This window comes from Malaclemys terrapin, chromosome 3 (assembly GCF_027887155.1).
Source record: "Malaclemys terrapin pileata isolate rMalTer1 chromosome 3, rMalTer1.hap1, whole genome shotgun sequence".
Taxonomy (NCBI): Eukaryota; Metazoa; Chordata; order Testudines; family Emydidae; genus Malaclemys; species Malaclemys terrapin.
Window position 1 is genome coordinate 166,613,607 of NC_071507.1, and position 20,808 is coordinate 166,634,414.

Genomic DNA, 20,808 nt, shown 5'->3' on the forward strand with positions numbered 1-20,808 from the left:
AATAAAAGTTCTTTTGCATGTCCATTTGTGGAACTGCCTGGAAGGAATAAAGTTTCCTGCCTTTCACTATTCTTGATCCTTGATACCTTCCACCCTACATATATGGAATATCTCTTCCATGGGGCTCTGGTTAGTGCATGAAAAGGCTGGACCCTGGAAGTCTTACTGAGGTATGTTATAGGGACATCACTGTTTTGCTGCTACGTAGGGTTCTTGCCATCTAATTAACTCTTATGCTGCATACACCATGTAGCATTAGAGAGCGCCGCAACCCAGATGGCTTGAACAGCTCCCTTGGGTCATCAGCTGCAAAGTTTAACAATTTTTCTTCTTGACTGGGACTTTACGATGGCCAAATTGCTTTGAGATAGGTTGGACACTTTATTTAATAATCCTTTAGGGTCAGATTGTGTCTGGTCCCTGCACTGTTGACCGTTGGAGTGTGTACAAGACTTTCTTCCCTCTTTTCTTTGGGCCCTTTCTGCAGAGGCTGAACACAGCATAGTTGCAGTCCTTTTACTTCCCTGAATGCAAGTAATGTTCCTGGCTAGTATTACTAGCTCTCTCAGAAGTAATAAGAAGGATGTAAGACACAGTTCCCATCCATTTCCGACCTCCATACAGGTAGCAGATTTGGAGCAGCACATGCACTGCAAAATGTCTTTCAAAGTTCCTATTTGTGTGGTGCAGCACTGCATAAGGACAAGTTTGAACATCTGATGGTTACAGCCAATAAAACAATTTTTAATCCATGAATCATCGAGTAATAATTCCCAGAGATTTGGATTCACCCCTAATTAAAGAGTTTAGAGATAGGACAAAACATATTGATTTCTGGGTTATGAAGATTAAACGTTCTAGGGTATTATTTCAATTGTAATAAACCTCAGTGCTTTGTCCAATTAACATACTTCAATCTGTATCTCTTTATAGTCTGTTTTAAAAATCTAAATTTTAATTAATCTGCTGAGAGAGTAACTTGTAGTGAAATTATGTGCACATACTTAATTTTCCATTTTACTCAGGATGACCTTGAGGGGGTTTTCTATTTAAAATAATCTTTACTGTTGTACATACAGCAGTATTGGAATCCTTGGAGTTCTATAAAGCCATGATATACAGCCTTTAATATTCTCAGATAGTTCTTATTCCACTATATTGTGGATGGCTGAAATTTAATAGCTATACTTATTAGTGTTCTGTACATTGTCAAACCACTATTCACGTTTGTTTAATGTTTTATGTTGCATTTATACTTTATAATTTTCCTGAGTATGGTCACATGTTTTACCTCAAGCTAAGTCATCAGAAGACACTGAAGATTTGTGAATATTTACTAAAATAATTACCTATAAAAGGAACCTTTTTTTTTCTTTCTTTCTTTTTTTTTTTTTTTAAACCCACAGCTTGGTTGATTAGCAATACTTACTTCAATCACAATGGTAGGAGCTCTGCACCTCTGCAAACCACCGTTATTACATAGGTGTTTAAATATTGATTTAGGGACCTAACTTCAGAATTTTGGTTTGTTAGCTGTGTGGTTTTCTTTCTTTCTTTCTTTCTTTCTTTCTTTCTTTCTTTCTTTCTTTCTTTCTTTCTTTCTTTCTTTGTTTTTGCCCAAGTGCTTGGATCTGTGAATTGGGTTAACACCTTTATTAATTGGATCAAAGTATTTTATATTTCTTCTGTGGCCAAAGGAAAATAGCATCATTAAGTGTCAATTACTATTGGGCCCTCCACTTCTGACAGTGAAGTTTATCGGCTGAAAGTTAAATACTTTGTTAGTGCAGCTGGAATAAAATCACTAATCAAACCCAAAGACCTTATTACTTAGATTTCTATTGCATTTTCAGATTATAGGAAAACTTTGTTTTTGAACTAAATTGAGGAAAATATGTGTAAAATAGGATGTGTTTGTTGTTGGGATTATAAAGAGATCATTTGTTGGGAATGGAAAAAACTATTCCATTACATTGTTCAATGTAAAAACAATGTAGAAAATGCTATTTAAAAAAACAAACAAACAAACAAACAAACAAACAAAAAAGCCAAATAATTCTTATTTGAACAGTTTGTCTGTGATTTTTTGTTTAACATGTAACTGCTTTCTTTTTCCTTTTTGTATTGACAGCTGCATGTGGAGGAAACCTGACAGGTCCGGCAGGTGTTATTTTATCACCTAACTACCCACAGCCATATCCTCCTGGGAAGGAATGTGACTGGAGAATAAAAGTAAACCCTGACTTTGTCATTGCTTTGATATTCAAAAGGTACCATTTCTAGAAAATCCCTTTATGTATCAGGTTTCTAAATGTCACATCTAAAAATTATATAATTGATCACTACATAGAACTCCCAATTACATTTCCTAAGCCCTAGAGAATGCATCTAATACCTATTTTATCATTGCTTCAGAATGACATGAAAGAAACAAAATATTTAGCTTTATAGGGTGTTTTTGTTTGTTTTGTTTTGTTTTGTTTTGTTTTTTTGTGCCGAATGTGTAAGTAGCAAAAACCGTATGTGATGTGTGGGGTATAATGCTTTAAAAAAAAACACATTTAATTTGTATCATATGTTGCATCATTGACAATTTGAGTGGGATGGCTCTATATAAATGGGGAATAATACTACCCAGAGTGTTTGAAATACGTGTATTTTATTGTCATATTAATGCAATGTCTGCATTGTGTGATACCTAATTAATCTATCAAAGGGGTAGCCGTGTTAGTCTGGATCTGTAAAAGCAGCAAAGAGACCTGTGGCACCTTATAGACTAACAGAAGTATTGGAGCATGAGCTTTCGTGGCTGAATACCCACTTCTTTGGATGCATCCGAAGAAATGGGTATTCACCCACGAAAGCTCATGCTCCAATACGTCTGTTAGTCTATAAGGTGCCACAGGACTCTTTGCTGCTAATTCATCTGTATACCATTTCTTGTCTGGTGAAGTCTTCAGGCTAACATTAAATAGTGTATTATCATGAAAATGAGAGTCACTTGCCAGAACAGTGAAGGTAGGTTTCACTAAGTTATTACATTGAATTAGCCCTTCAGAAAAATACTTTAACATTATTTAATAATGGTCACCTAATAAGCAAGGATGATTATTCTGAAAATTGATTCTTATTGTGTAAACATCTAGTAGATGTAGTTCCAATCTACTATGTTTAGACCCAACTTTAAAAGTTTGGCTGGAAGACTACTCAGCTCCCATTGACATCAGCGGGAGTTGGATCTTGCAGGCCGGGGAGCAGAATTCAATAGCTGCCTGTTATGCTGTGGGCTAGTCTGCATAGTCGGCATGTCTGAAGTAGTGAGCTTTTATACCTGAAGACCTCTGCCTTTTTCACAATTGGTCATTGTTTGTATTACTAGTGTATTTGGCAAGAGGCTTGCAGAGGCTACTCCCTGTGCTTGTTTGAAAAATTTCATTAAACTGAAGTGAGGCTTATTCATTTAAAAATATCTAAAATATGTCTTTATGCTTCTTGATGATTACATCTCTTCTCATTTACTTTAATCCCACTAATATATTTAATAATAACAAATGTTCTCTGATTACATTTTGGTGTTGCTGTTTTTAACAATTGTTCTGTAAATATCAATTGCTTTGGTATTGACATTTCATTCCATCCACTGATATTCATAGGAGGAATAAAACATTGATTACCTAGTAGAAGCCATTATAGTAATCATATTCCTAATGTCAATTCAAACATTCCATAGAGCAGATACATTTTTTTGATTCCGATGAAAAGATAACTTGGTGTATCATACATTTTTTTATGAGCAGAATTCCCATTGATTTGCACAAGAGTTACCCAGTTGAAGAGTGGGCAACATCTGGCCCAAAATGTTTTGTAGGCTGGGTGACTAACATACAATAGTTTCAGCTTCGTGGGAAATTCTCTCTGTATGTTGAAAGGGTGACAACAAGGGAAGAGGTTGGTGCAAGAAAGGAATGATATAAAGAGCATTTTGACATGAGAGCCTTTGGTACAAACATATTTGTCCTTCCTGGGATTTGTTGGGAAAGCAAACATTGAGTAAAAGCCACATTTACATGTCTCATAATGCTGTTTTCTGCAAAAACAAAAGCTGAATGGGCTGGTGAAAATGCCTAGGTATAAGAACAAGGAATCATCAACAGTTTTTGGCTCTCTCTGTTTCATGTTTTGTTAAAATGATTATTGCACATGTGTTTTTCAACTAAATGTGTTATAAGGTGTTAAATATGTAGATCTCTTTGACATGCACTATAGTTGGATTGATAAAAAAGACCAAACAATGTGAAGAGGCCTTTATTGTCTTCATGCTTTTTTATGCTTAACCACTACACTTGCAATAGATTCCCACTTTGCCTATGTCAGCTGCCCCCAGACTTCTCTAGATCCTTCCTCAGAACCAAATTATTTCCTGCAGATGTCCTACAGTATGTTACTCTCATAGACAGTCTAACTTCCTTGTGTTAAACATTGATCTCTGTAATGTATTGGAGTTGGACAGAGGGCAAAGACCTTAGACCAAGCCCTCCATTGTGTTTTGCCACTGGGGCAATCTGGCAGTAAAGCTGGTAATACCCAGCCTTAGGGAGATCACCCCAATATAAGCAGTATTATCCATTGGTGTTCAACTAGGATAGAGACTCTCTTGCCACTTGCATCCCTGTTGCTAGTATAGGAGTCAAGGCCATGATACCTCTACATTGTTGCTTTTTCTTCACTATGAAAAAAGGTATATTTTTTACTATGGAGCAGCCTCAATTTTAATTTGACTTGTAATCTTGTGTAAAAATACAAACAGCCTTCTTTTCATTAGGAATTTAACTTGAGTTAGTTATAAATTAAGAAAACATCTTTGTTTCCACAGTGAAGCCAAGGCCTAAGACATTCTTGTCTGCCATTTCATCTTCTTGAGGCCATTGGCAGGTGAAATAACCTAGGGCTTGTGTACACAGTGTGACAATGTACACTAGATGGGTTTTTATTCTAAAGAGCACCATGTGGTGTACTAACTGGCCCATGTAGACTCTGTTGATGTGAACTAAAAGTTCCACAGTCTGCATTATTGTGCAGCAGTAGGGTCTATGTGAGCCAGTTAGTACACAACATGTTGATGTGCTTTAGAAATGACACCTTTTTTGTGCACATTGCTCCACCAGGTAACAAACCCTTATAAGAGCCTGTGCTGTTCACTTCTTAGTCACAGCCAAGGACCTAGTCCACTGTCGTCTTATATGTCTTGGAAAGGTCCATATGTAGACTAATAGCACTCCCTAAATAATAACAATAATCATAATCAGAGAAGGGGAAAAAAGAAGAAAATTTAACTGCAACACTTATAACAGAGGCAACAAAATATTTATTTATGGCTTTGTATCCAGAAGGTGATTAGGAAGAAAAGAAAGCAAAACCCACAACCCCCCTGCCTACTTGTCTTTCATTGTTGAGCTTCATGCACCTTCTCCACTGCAGCAATTTTTCAGCTTCAGTCCATATCATTATAAGGTTATCACATTATTGTCTTTGTGCCTCCATCCACACAGCCTCCCTGAACTGATCTCAAGGCCACTGCCTAGGCCATGTTTAAGTCTCTCTTAAGGATCCCCTTCTGCTGTACTGCCTTCATTGAATCTGATTGACTTGTACAACAATATAAATAAGTGTTGTTTCCCTTCCTGTAATACATTGTAGACCCTACAATACACATATTAATAATGCATTGATTATAATTCTATAGTAAAAATACCTAGCTCTTACATAGAGTTCATAGATAACAAAGAACTTTACAAAAGAATCAATATCATTTTGCCCATTTTATAGATGGCGAAACCGAGGTACAGAGGAGAAGTGACTTGCCCAAAGTCACCCAGCAGACCAGAGGTAGAACTGGCATAGTACCTAAGTCTACCAGGTTTCAGTCTAGTGTAATATTCACTAAGAAACTCTCCCTAAATTAAATTCTAAAATTTTACCGTTAATGTTCTGAACTAAATGCTACAGATGAATCTAACTGTGTACCAACAAAAATAAGTTACAATGTTGGGAGCTCTTCACATTAGGGCAGTTTAAATTAGACATTGATCAATTACTGCTTACAAGGCATGTTGTATTTGGATTGTGGCATATACTTTAAGGATTCCTTTATTTCTGCAGATGAAAACATGTTTTAAAAAAAGAAAAGGCAGCCACAGCATTAAAGTAGTAAATAATTTCTCAAAAAATAAAGACCATGTAATTCTCTTTTCCTTTATTTCAGTTTCAATATGGAGCCCAGTTATGATTTTCTACATATTTATGAAGGGGAAGATTCTAACAGTCCTCTAATTGGCAGTTTTCAAGGCTCCCAGGCACCTGAAAGAATAGAGAGCAGTGCTAATAGTCTATTTCTAGCATTTCGCAGTGATGCTTCTGTTGGCATGTCAGGATTCGCCATTGAATATAAAGGTACTGTTGTTAACATAATATGTGTCAACACACAGAAAGAAAGTGTCTCAAATTAGGATTAATTAAAACTATATTTACACACATAATATACTTATTTTTCATATGTTTGTAGTTGTGTGAATGCATATAAATAAATTTAAAAGTTAAAATATACATAATAAATAATGTTTTTGTTACTCTTTTATCTTTTAACATACTGGTGTTGTGTGATTAATTGATGACAGTCTTATGTTGGTGGTATATCAGCCCTCTGAAAATGTTCAATGTAAAAACAATGTAGAAAATGCTATTTTAAATAATATTTGATTCATTCAAAGATACAAGTTTATAACCAAATATGAAATCACAATCTCAACTTCTTAATTTATTGTTCCAATTTATCTTTTAAAAAATCCCTTTGCAAATGATGAGGTACATAAAAAGGCATTTTTTTCTCCTTTTATTTTTGACATCCCTGCACACTCTCATCTTCTAAAAGGAAGGATAAATGGTGCAAATAAAAAAAAATAGCCATTGTTATTTAGAAAGTGTTCTACTGAAATGGAATTGTCTCACCCAATTAGAATATAGGAATGTTGTACATTTACTGATACATACCAATGCATTTTTTTTCTGCACTTTGGTTGTGGGTGATTTGCAGCAAGATTTACATACACATTGTATGGCTATTTCAGAATAACCACAGAGTTTGTGAATCCTTGTAATTTGGCTGGCAGCCATTATTAGCCAGAGTACAAGGATTTATATAATCACTTTTTAGTTATTTTTCAATAACCATCCTGTGGATATGCAACATTTTCTTCTCAAATGAGCTGCTATTTGTCTGCTTAGATTGGCATCTGTGCTCAGAATTTTCAAGCTTTCAGCCTCAAAGATACGGCCTCAGCTTCTCATTCCAGTCAATTGAGGAAAACTCCATACTCTATGTGAAAGAAAAGAAAATGAGAAACAACCAAAACCCAAAGAACATGAATTGTCAACCCACTTAAATCCTTCTTCTCACTTCTCAACTATCTTCTTTCTTCACCCTTTTTCCTTCAGGCTAGCAAGACTCCTATCCCCAGAAGAACTATGATATATTTGTGTTTACATTGTTTGTACAGGGAATCCTGGCCTATCTCTTCTCAAATGAATTTGAAACACAATACGAATAAAAATAAATACATTTATTTTATGTAGGAAATAGTAAGGAATAGTATTGCGGAATAGTAAGGAGGGAAAGGGAAAAGTTGCACAAAGAAAATGATATAAGAATGCCCAACTTTCTCTCTTCCTTCTCTACGTGTGTGTGTGTGAGAGAGAGAGAGAGAGAGAGAGAGAGTGAAATACACAAATAAGTTATATAATTCTATCATTTATAATAGGTTTTATATTATAAAAGTATACATATAAAATAACCAAATGTTCTTGAAATATTGAATAAAAATAGCCCATTTTTCTTTGTGTATCAAACGGCAGAAAGGTAAATTTTAAATCTAAACTACCTGAAAATGCATGTATAATAATAATTAATCACTGGAAGGCATGTCCTGTTAACTTGGTAATAACCATATACTGTAATAATACATTCCAAAACCAAAGGCCTTGGTGTATATTTTCTATAAACATCTCTGCCATCCATCCTGAAGTTATTCAGCGCAGGGTAGACATTACTTCATAAACAGGCAGATTTTGCAGAGTATTATAATAATCAGAAAAACAACACAAAGAAAATACAGTGAAAGAGAACCGTGTTATATAATATTTGCACCTCCATTAATATAATTACACTGCCTGCCAAAAAGGTGTCATACCTTATTATAACAGAAAAAGTATAACATTTGTATCCACTGTAATACTGCAAAGTGTATCTAATACAGTGCTTCCATTTAATTAACTGCAAAGTGCCTTCTAACCATAAAATTATGCTAGTTAAAAGTCATCTCAACCACATTCTTGAAATAAGGTCATATCTTAATAATGCAAATTATGAATCAATCAATGAATTAAACATCAGAACTAATATTGCCTATTAATCCTTAAAGAATTATTTAAACTTGACACATCAGTGTGTTAGATTGGTTAACAATTTGTTCCAGCATAGTAGCTGATAATCTGTCCAATACCTGGGGGATATCGTGGCTGTGGACTCGTATGAAATTCAGGGTCCTGCTTGCTTGTATGTTTATTTATTTATTTATTATTTTGCTAGTTTTCATTAGTTCTTAATGTCTTAAATATAATTTGGGTGAAATCCTGGCCCTATTGAAGTAAATGACAAAACTCCCATTGACTTCAATGGACCCAGGATTTTTTTGTAGTATTTGTACTAGGCTAGATTCACATGGGTGATTTAGGTGCCTAACTACTACTTTAAATTCAAGATTTAACTCCAATAGCATTAATAAAGCCCGCACTCAGCTGCCACCTAACCTGCGGGCGCCTAAATTCCCTTCCATAAGGGGGGGAGGGGGTAGCACCACCACATCTTCATCACCCTTTTCTTTGTGAAGAAGGGCTGACCTGGCTTAAATGCTTAACTCCAGAATAGGATTCATGGCTGTGAATCGCAAGTGGAAGTAGGCACAACATGGCTTAGGCTACACTCCTATCACTGGTATTTCCTACTGGATAACTTAGGTGGCTCCCTACTCAGTGTGCTGGTTTCTTTGAATCTCTTTCTTAAGCACCTAAATCTCCCTATACAATGCATGAGGAACTTGGGAGCCAAACTCTAGCTTCTGAATTCCGGTAGGTGGAGGGGTACGTTAAAGTTAAGCATTGTAACATCTAACTCCCCCTTGTGAAGTTAGCCAACTATCTTACAACAATACAGGTTTCAGAGGGGTAGCCGTCTTAGTCTGTATCAGTAAAAATAACGAGGAGTCCTTGTGGCACCTTAGAGACTAACACATTTATTTGGGCATAAGCTTTCATGGGCTATAATCCATTTCATCAGATGCATGGAGTGAAAAATACAGTAAGCAGGTATAAATATACAGCACGTGAAAAGATGGGAGTCACCTTACCAAGGGGAGGGGGATCAGTGCTAATGAGGCCAATTCAATTAGGGTGGATGTGGCCCATTTCCAACAGTTGACAACTGTTGACAACAGCTGACAACTGTTGGGAATGGGCTATGTCCACCAAAGTTTTGGAATATTTTTGGAATTTAATACACCAACTCTATACAGACCAACATAATGTATCATTTGAAAGCTTATTTTATGCAATTTTAGATGATTTATGATGTGGAGCTCTGAAGTGGTGATATAAGATGTATGAGAGGTGAAACAGTAGTATCCAAAATGATAAAGTGTAATTTTCTGCACAGTTCCAGAAACACTGCAACATGATTCTGATTGTTTTTTACTGTTTAAGTTAATTTCAACACCATAATGTGGTGTTCATTGGTCAAAGCTACCAAACAACAATATATTAAAAGATTTCTTATTGGTTTTGCAAGGGAAAGGTTTTTTTCCCCATAAATGTTTAGCATGTGACAAAAATGGTGAATATTAGCATTTTGCAAGATACTAACATGAAATGTTTTCACATTGCATAGTCTTAATTGTCAAAGTATCTCGCAAGTGATGATAATAGTTTTCTATATTTTCGATTGGAATTTATTGACCAGATCAGTCTCTCACTGAAGATTGCGCACCAATAGCAGTAAGTAATGTGCCCGTAGTTTTTACTGCATAGTGGGCAGATATAAATGTATGTGAATTCCTAATGTAATGCTTCTCAATTTGTAAGCTTTTGTATAGGTAATGTAGCATCTAGTCTGCCTGGCAAAAGGTTTTTTATTTATAATTGCCTATGCATGCAGTACTAGCCTTTGAAATATTCTATAAACTAACTTTTTAATTCAGTGATACTTATGCATAGGTCAATATTAGTGCTAGAGATGACAATACACAGCTTCATATTATGAATATACAAAGTTCTCAGAGAAAGAAGTGATCTAACAACAAGTAATGAAGACAAAGTCCACAAACAAGATCTTGCCTCTGCACTGAAGTGGTCTGAAGAGCACATTACAGCTCTTGCTGGTCATGTCATCAACAATATGACAAACCCATTTGCCCCTGAAACACATCCAGATATGCTTATCAACCTATGTACAAGACTCTCTGCTGAAAATAGAAGATGCTAGAGAAGAACAAATGGAGAGATTTGTAAGAGGTGCACTTGATTCTGATGGGACATGTAGCATCTTCAGCCCAGTCAGGAAATCTGGCATCAAAACATTTGCTGACGTTATCAAGAAGACCAAATTTAAATCTGCCAAGGGAGGGACAATCACAGCAGCTATCAGTCCAGATTTTGTTTTCCACAAACCCTGTCCTTAGCAAGATGTGCAGATGATGGTTTCAATTGCAACTGTTCTTAGTCACATAATAGGGCCTGTGTCTATGTCCCTTTTCCATGCTGATGGAACAATGAGATGAACAGACAAAGCTGACTTAGGGCATCATCTGGAAGCTTAAGCTAAAAGAATCCATGAGCTAAGAGCATATGATAAAGAAACAACAGTGTATATCAGAGATACCATTGGTGTAATGCAAACGATGGCTAGTGACAAATTCAACGTGTTCAACATATGCTTTGAGCTTACCAAGAAATCCATTTTTATGTCTTGAAAAAATACATAGTCATTAAACTAAGAGAAACAATTACAAATATTTCAGTGGTCATTTTAACTTGTTGCTGGTGTCGTTGTTTATCCCCATTTCTATGGTAATAGCACCACTTAACACTTTCCCATCATACCTCATCATAAAGTAGACATATTAAGCTTTCAAATGATGTATGATATGTGTGAGTGTGTAGAGAAGGTACATTAAGTCAATTACTTTGGTGGTGCCTGACGCTCATCTATAAGGCTGTGGCTTGCAGATTTTCTTAATATCTTACTAAATGATGTAGGTGTAATTTTCTTGTCCAGACAGATAAGCTTAGGCAAGCATCAATGACCTCCTAGCAATATTTAACAGTAAGAAAATGTATTCTAATAACAAGATGGAAACATGAATCTAATTTTAAAACTGTTAATAATATAATTTAATTAATTATGATATCCCATCTCCTAGAACTGGAAGGGACCTTGAAAGGTCATTGAGTCCAGCCCCCTGCCTTCACTAGCAGGACCAAGTACTGATTTTGCCCTTGATCCCTCAATGGCCCCCTCAAGGATTGAACTCACAACCCTAGGTTTAGCAGGCCAATGCTCACACCACTGAGATATCCCTCCCCGCCAACTGCCAATTGTTAAATGCATATTTTAGTACATATATTGTATTGAGATTACTGTTGTTTTATTTATAATCCATTTTAACAGAAAAACCACGGGAAGCTTGTTTTGACCCTGGAAACATAATGAATGGGACTAGAATTGGAACAGACTTCAAACTTGGGTCGACTATTACTTATCAGTGTGATTCTGGATATAAGATTATTGATCCTTCAACTATAACATGTGTGATTGGTGTTGATGGAAAACCAGCATGGAACAGAGTATTGCCATCTTGTAATGGTATGTATTATATTGGATACTGTTCCCCTTTTGTATAAAGTTAATGGATTCAGAGACTGGTTCTAAATCCTAGAGGTCATATTACTCTGCTTCCAAATGCATACCCAATATAAAAACCCCTTAGATTATGATTTTTTTTATTTAAAATAATTATAATACTAATTGTTTTCTGTTAGTTTAATAATTCATGTATTGTTTAAAACTACTTAATCAGATTTTAGGTACAGAAGCCACTACAAAACACTCACCCTTTGCCAGTAATTACTACACATTAGTATATGAGATCCCACAACTTTCCCTATGCGTACTATGGAATAGATGATTTTGTAATCTGTATAGATGTCCACTGGATGTTGTACTAGACAGAGAACATTTATTATTTTCAAATTAACAGCAACAGCTGTCAAGCTCTAATGACATGGATTGTGTTCCCCTTGTACTGTTTGCTGTATCCATCTATTGTCTGTTGCGTTATTCTTAGTTTGGAAGCCCCCTGGGACAGGGACCATCTTTTTGTTCATGGATTCCAAGGCCAGAAGGGACCATCTAGTACAGGGATCAGCAACCTTTAGCACACGGCCCACCAGGGTAAGCACCCTGCCGGGCCGGGCCAGTTTCTTTACCTGCCACATCCGCAGGTTCAGCCGATCGCAGCTCCCACTGGCTGCAGTTCACTGCTCCAGGACAATGGGGGCTGCGAGAAGCGATTGCCAGCCCATCCCTCAGCCTGCGCCGCTTCTTGCAGCCCCCATTGGCCTGGAGCGGCGAACCACGGCCAGTGGGAACCGCGATCGGCCGAACCTGCAGACACAGCAGGTAAAGAAACCGGCCTGGCCTGCCAAGGGGCTTACCCTGGCAGACTGCAGGCCAAAGGTTGTCGATCCCTGATCTAGTATGATCTCCTATATAACACAATCCATAGAGCTTCCCCAAAATAATTCCTATAGCATAGCTTTAAGAAAAATATCCAATCTTAATTTAAAAATTGTCCATTATGTAGAATCCATCACAACCCTTTGTAAATTGTTTCAGTGGTTAATTACTCTCAACATTAAAAAAAAGTATACTTATTTCCAGTCTGAATTTGTCTAGTTTCAACTTCCAGCCATTGCATCATGTTACACCTTTCTCTGCTATACTGAAGAGCCCATTATTATATATTTGTTTCCTGTGTAGATACTTATAGATCTAGTCACCCCTTAACCTTCTCATTATTAAGATAAATAGATTGAGCTCTTTAAGTTTTTCACTATTAGGCATGTTTCTTTTAAAAATCCTTTCATCATTCTCAAGGCTCTTCTTTGAATCCCTCTCCAATTTATCAACATCCTTCTTGAACTGTGGGCACCAGACCGGGACACAGTACTCTAGCAATGGCCTCACCAGTGCCATATATAGAGATAAAAGAACCTCTTTACACCTCCTCTAAATCCCCCTTTTTATGCATCCCAGGATTGCACTAGCTCTTTTGGCTACGCTATCACACTGGAAGCTCATGTTCAGTTGATTATCCACCATGATCCCCAAATCTTTTTGAGAGTTACTACTTCCTTGTTTGCAGTCCCTGAGCCTGTAAGTATGTATAGATTTACATGTAGCTGTTTGTTTCCTTGCAGTAGTTTACCAAGCAATCCAGATCAAACTAAATCTTCATTATTTACCACTCCTCCAGTTTTTGTGTCATCTGCAAAATTTTTCAGTGAAGATTTTACATTACATGGATACAAATGTTAAATGGCATAGGGCCAACAAACCTAGCCCTGCAAGACTCCACTGGAAACACACCTGCTTGATGATGATCCCCCTTATACAATTATATTTTGAGACCTACCCATTAGCCAATTTTTAATCCATTTACTGTGTGCCATGTTAATGTTATATTATCCTAGCTTTTATAATCAAAATGTCACGTAGTACTAAGTCAAACACCTTGTTATGTGTTTCTAGAGTGTTTAGCACAATGGAATCCTAAATCATGACTGATACAAATTATTATTTATTATTGTTAGTAGTAAGTAATAATAATAATAATACATGTTGTTTCCAGCTATTGGCTCTTGTTGTTTCTGTGAAATTAGTTGGTGATCTCTATCCTGTACATTTACAGATTTCCCAAAGCATTTATTCATTCTGCTCTTTTACATATAAGGGTTTGTACCATACTCATCCATAGTTTGTGCCTCTTTGTTACCTTTCTCTGCAATGCTGTAATCTGAACTGGTGCTGAAGCAGTAACCAAGAACTGAAATGTTTTATATCCAGTTATTACCCTACTAACATCAAGTTGCCTTAATTTTCAATGTTTATTTTAATTCTGATGTTTCTCATATACAAAGGTGGATTTTGCTAAGTGCTTTTTACCTGCACTGCTGCCACTGTGATGGACTTAGACACCATTTTTAATGTAATGTTATAAAATACAGACATAATGTCTGATTCTGGTTCTGTTCAATATCTTCATCAATGATTTAGATAATGGCATAGAGTGTACACTTATAAAGTTTGTGGATGTTACCAAGCTGGGAGGGCTTGCAAGTGCTTTAGAGCATTGGATTAAAATTCAAAATGATCTGGACAAACAGGAGAAATGGTTTGAAGTAAATACGATGAAATTCAATAAGGAGAAATGCAAAGTACTCCACTTAGGAAGGAATGATCAGTTACTCACGGATAGGACAAGAAGCAGTGGGCTTAAATTGCAGCCAGGGAAGTTTAAGAAGAATATTAGGAAAAACTTCCTGATGAGATAGTTAAGCCATAGAATAAATTGCCTGGGGAGGTTGTGGAATCTCCATCATAGGAAATTTTTAAGAGCAGGTTAGACAAACTCCTGTCAGGGATGGTCTAGATAACATTTATTCCTGCCTTGAGTGCAGGGGACTAGACTAGAAGACCTCTTGAGGTCCCTTTCAGTCCTATGATTCTATTATTCTAATACCAAGTTCACTGATATACAAAACTTAATATCACTTAGAACTTTTCTAGGAAATTCACAGAGTATGTTTATGGAAGACTGAATAGCTTGGGGTAACACGAAATATTTCATCTTAAGGTCTCTAGTTCATCTTCAGCCTAACATAATTGTGAAATAACCCAATTTTTTTCTTCTTGATATCCTTACTGTTGGCTGTTCAGTTGAAATGAGTGTGTGGTTTTACTCTAAATCCTAATGGTGCTACAAATTTACCCTCAAGGGGACATTAAGTATCACCCTTTTTTGCACTTAAACAAAAAAACTAAGAATAGCCGCAGAGACTTAAAAACCTCCACCTGCTAATCCTTTTTCAATCAGGTTGTGGTATATTGGAAGGGCAGTAGAAAAGGCTGCAGTCTATGCTGTACATATTCCCTGGAAAAATACAGGACTTTAGTCTGTATTTCATCAAAAGCTTGTTTGGTGATAGACCAAGCATTTTCAAAGTGTTGTGCAGACCGTTAACTACTTAGAGCTCATGAATTTTCCACCTGAATGATTTTCAGTGGAAAATGCAGTTTCTTCAAAATAGAATTTTTTTCCATTTTTTTTTTTTTAATTTTCCATCAAGAAAACTGAAACAAAATCTTTTCAAAGAGAGGTCTCTGAATCAAAATATTTTGGTTTCTTGAACTGACCCAAAATATTTCGTGTTGAGTCACTTTAACATTAAAATACATTTCCCTGTGGTGGCACATTGTCTAACAAGAGTTGTACTTTAGGCCTTCATTCCCTCTTTGGTTTGGGATACTTGGCTTGACTATATCTATCATGATGCAAAGCAGCCTCTCCTCTGGCCATGTAGTAGTCACATGGCTTCAGGTTCATCACGGGAGATTGTGTGCCCTTGTTGCCAAGAAGGCTAATGGCATTTTGGGCTATATAAGTAGGGGTATTGCCAGCAGATCGAGGGATGTGATCATTCCCCTCTATTTGACATTGGTGAGGCCTCATCTGGAGTACTGTGTCCAGTTTTGGACTCCACACTACAAGAAGGATGTGGAAAAATTGGAAAGAGTCCAGTGGAGGGAAACAAAAATGATTAGGGGGCTGGAGCACATGACTTATGAGCAGGGCTGGCTTCAGGTTTTTTGCCGCCCCAAGCAAAAAAAAAAAAAAAAAAAAGGAGTGCTGCCCCTTGAAAAGAGCTGCCCCCAAAGGGCTGGAATGCCACCCCTTGAGAAGTGCCGCCCCAAGCACATGCTTGGAATGCTGGTGCCTAGAGCCGGCCCTGCCTATGAGTAGAGGCTGGGGGAACTGGGATTGTTTAGTCTGCAGAAGAGAAGAATGGGGGCAGGATTTGATAGCTGCTTTCAACTACCTGAAAGGGGGTTCCAAAGAGGATGGATCTAGACTGTTCTCAGTGGTACCAGATGACACAACAAGGAGTAATGGTCTCAAGTTGCAGTGCGGGAGGTTTAGGTTGGATATTAGGAAAAACTTTTTCATTAGGAGGATGGTGAAGCACTGGAATGGGTTACCTAGGGAGGTGGTGGAATCTCCTTCCTTAGAGGTTTTTAAGGTCAGGCTTGACAAAGCCCTGGCTGGGATGATTTAGTTGGGAATTGGTCCTGCTTTGAGCAGGGAGTTGGACTAGATGACCTCCTGAGGTCCCTTCCAACCCTGATATTCTATGATTCTATGAAATATATTCTGGCCATTGAGACTGGCACATAAAGGAGAATGGGGGCATGATATCTGGGACCTACAATTCCCATGAGACAATGCACCACAATAGGAAAATGCAGTTTAATGTTGAACTGACTCAAAAACAAAGCATTGGGGCAGTTCAACAAACTGAAACATTAAACTGAAACAAAAAAATCACATTCAGAAATATAGAAATGTATTGATTGAAAATGCCAAAACTAAATATTTTTCCATTTTCAAACACTTTCTTTTTTTTAACATTTCATCCTGTGAAAAAATTTGATATTTCATCTTTGTCCCAGTTGGGACAAAAACAAATGTTAAAATATTGAAACTTCTTGTGGTATGTAAATTCCAGTTTTCACTCAGCTGTATGTATGTTATAGAGAAAGTAGACTGGGAGTGTCTGTACTTCCTATCTTGGAACACCACTGGGAGAACATTAAATGAAATTTATATGTAGCAAATTCAAAACTGATAAAAGGAAATACTTTTAGACACCCAACAGCGCAAAATTAGACAGTGGAACTCCTTCTCACAGGATGTCGTTGAAGCCAAGTACTTAACAAGATACAAAAAGGCTTTTATATGAATGATGAAAATATCTATCATTATAATTTCTAATTCTACAAAAGAATATTTAGGGCAAATAAAACCTTTTGCTTCATGGTTTAAACCAATCTCTAAGTACAAATGATTAGAATGAGACATTCCTACATCTACCTACTGTGGTGTTTCTTGCATATTCCTCTCAAGCTTCTGGTGCTGGTTTCTGGCAGAGACAAGATACTGGACTAAATGGACCATGGTCTGATCCAGCATAACAATTCCTATGTTTCTGACTCTTATTGACTTTAATGGGAAGTTACACACTGAATATCCCATGTGCCAATGTTAAGATTTTTACCCTTTGATGTCTGCGGGCCTGATTCTACTCTCACTTACACTGTTTCTACACTCATTCAATTCATAACTATTAATTTATGTTAATGTTTCTTTATTGCTGTGCTCATGATGTGCTGCATGCTTTCTACACTTTCAAGGAAATAATTCTTTTCTAAGGACCTCACAGGAGAAATGGAACAAGAAATTTTAATATGAGCTAATTAGATTAATTGTAAGCAGCATGGCAGAACTGTGTCTTTAAGAGGGATTAAAATATGGACTTCCTGGGGTCTTGTGTATAAATTTGGGAGGTCTTAAAATGTGAAAATGTAAGGAAAGATCTTTCCTAAACATCCAGGTTAGTGTCTAAGATTTGCTAGAGAAGCTACCAATCAAACTAATACGTGAGTGCCTCACAATCTTTAATGCAGTTATCCTCATGATACCTTGTGAAGTAGGGAAAGGCAATTAGCCCCATTTTACGGATGGGAAGTTTATGCCCAGAGGCCCAGATCCTCAATGGTACTTAGGCATGTAACTCCAATTGATTTTAATGGAAGTTAGACACTCAAATACTTTTGAGGATCTGGGCTACATTGACTAAGGGACAAGTTTTTAAAGTTTCATAGATTTCCAAGCCAGTAGGGAGCATTGTGATTATCTAGTAGCAGCCGTGTTAGTCTGTATCCGCAAAAAGAACAGGAGTACTTGTGGCACCTTAGAGACTAACAAATTTATTAGAGCATAAGCTTTCGTGGACTACAGCCCACTTCTTCGGATGCATCCGAAGAAGTGGGCTGTAGTCCATGAAAGCTTATGCTCTAATGAAGAAGTGGGCTGTAGTCCACGAAAGCTTATGCTCTAATAAATTTGTTAGTCTCTAAGGTGCCACAAGTACTCCTGTTCTTTTTGTGATTATCTAGTCTGACTTACTGCATAACATAGGCCATATGATTTAACAGTATTAGTTCCTGTTTCAAGTCCAATAGCTTTTCTTGACTAGAACATTTATTTTCTTAAATAAAAAAAAAATCAGATCTTGATTTTAAAATTTCCAAAGATGGAGAATTACCACAGACCTAGGTAAGTTATTCCAATGGCTAATTACCCTTACTATTAACAATTTGGATCTTATATCTAGTCTTAATTTGTCAACTTCTAGCCTTTGGTTCTTGTTATACCTTTCTTTGTTCAATTTCAATTTTTGTTTCCCAGGTAAGTACTTATAGACTGTGATCAAGTCATCCCTTAACCTTCATTTTGATAAATTAAACAGCTTAAGGTCCTGAAGTCTCTCACTGTAAGGCATGCCTTCCAATCCTTTATTAATTCTTGTAGCTTTTCTCTAAACCCTTTCCAGTTTATCAATATCCTTCTTCAACTATGTACACCAGAACTGGACACCGTATTCTAGTACCTATCACACCAGTGCCAAATATATCTCCTTCCTCCTACTAGACATTCCTCTGTTTATCAATCTAAATATTACGTTAGCTCTTTGAGCCACAGCATTGCAGTGGGAGCTTATGTTCAGCTGATATTCATCGCGACCCCAAGTCTTTTTCAGAATCACAGTTCCCATGATAAATGTCCCCCATCCTGTATGTATGGGGTACATTGTTTGTTCCTAGATGTATGACCTTACATTTAGGTGAATTCAGTTGCATATTGTTTAGGTATGTACATCTTATGAGCTATCAATTAGGGACCTGTCCTTTTCATTATTTATGTCCTCCATAATTTTAGTGTCATCTGCAAACTTTATAAGTAATGATTTGTTTTTTTTTCCCCCAGTCCATCGATAAAAAATGTTAAGTAGCATTAGACTAAGAAATTATACTTCCAGGACCCCACTAGAAACACAGCCATTCAATGATGATTCTCCATTCATAATTACATTTTGAGACCTATCAGGTGGCCATTTTCGAACCCTTTAATGTGTGCCATGTTAATTTGGTATCATTCTGGTTTATTAAGAAAGATGTTGTGTGGTACTAAGTCAAATGCCACGCAGAGTCTAACTTTATTTTATCAATACTACTGCTTTTACAACTACGTTGGTTATCATTAATGATATTATCCTCCTTTAATTTTTTATTAATCGAGTCCCATATCAGCTATTCCATTATGTTGCCTTAGATTGATAGCAAGCTTACAGGCTTAAAGTTACACAGCTCATCCCATTTTCCCTTTTAAAATATTGGCACAACATTAGTTTTCTCCCATTCTTCTGGAACTTCCCCAATGCTGCAAGGCTTATTGAGTATCAGTATTAACAGTCTAGATAGCTCCTCATCTAGCTTTTTAAAAACTTGGGGATCCAAGTTATCTGGACGTGCTGATTTAAAAATGTTTAACTTTAGTTTAATATAATTTTTAATTACTGTTGGAATGGAAAGTATTTAGTCATTCTCATATTGTATGCATACACCATCGGCTTTCCCCAAATACAGAAAAGAATTATGTATTGACTGCTGCTCGCTTTTCTGCATTATTATTGACAATTCCATTACATCCATCTACTAATGGACCATTAGAATTACTTTTGTTCTTAATATACTTAAAACTATTATGTTTATTGTCTTTAACTCTGCTGACCATAGATTTCTCCATGTGTCCTTTTGCTTCCCTGATCAATTTTCTACATATTCTAGCTTCTGATTTATCATCATCTCTATCAACTTCCAGTGTTTTCCCCTTTGTTATATATTATTTTTATTTGTTATTAGCTGCTTTTACTACATTCCCCCCCACCCAAATTACTTTTTTTAACCAGTGAAACTCTTCTTGACTTTGGAATTGTAACTTTTGGAGATCTAGTATACAAGTCTTAAACAGTTCCCAATGATCATTCACATTTTTCTGTTTAAATTCTTTCTCCCAGGTTATTTGGCTCATACTTGTTTTTTAACTTTCTGAAATTAGCCCCTTTAAAGTACATATATACTGGTTTGGACCTCACTCTGTTTGTAAAGACCAAATGTAAACAAGTCATGATCATATGCTCATAAGAAACCGCTAATTTTTAGTTCAGAGATAAATTCCTCTTTATCTTTCATGATGAGGTCCAGGGCCAGCTCTAGGCACCAGCGTTCCAAGCATGTGCTTGAGGCGGCCCTTTTCAAGGGGTGACATTCTGGCCCTTTGGGGGTGGCACTTTTCAAGGGGTGGCAGTCTGGCCTTTTTTCTTTTTTTTTCCCCTTGGCAGCGGCACTCCACCCCCCCACCCCCACCCCCTTTTTTTTTCTTTTTTCCTTGGGGCGGCAAAAAACCTGGAGCCAGCCCTTATGAGGTCTGATATAGAATTCCCGTATGCTGGTTCAATGCAATA

The 20,808-nt window shown here is 36.7% G+C and overlaps 1 protein-coding gene across 1 annotated transcript in view; it reads left to right on the forward strand.

Annotated features, from left to right (window-relative positions):
- Window positions 1–20,808, forward strand: part of CSMD1 (CUB and Sushi multiple domains 1) — a 1,946,356-nt gene that overhangs the window by 1,589,287 nt on the left and 336,261 nt on the right. The window contains exons 28-30 of the mRNA XM_054023823.1: window positions 2,132–2,270; window positions 6,263–6,450; window positions 11,774–11,968. Coding sequence (XP_053879798.1) covers window positions 2,132–2,270; window positions 6,263–6,450; window positions 11,774–11,968 — 522 coding nt within the window. The remainder of the gene's footprint in view (window positions 1–2,131; window positions 2,271–6,262; window positions 6,451–11,773; window positions 11,969–20,808) is intronic.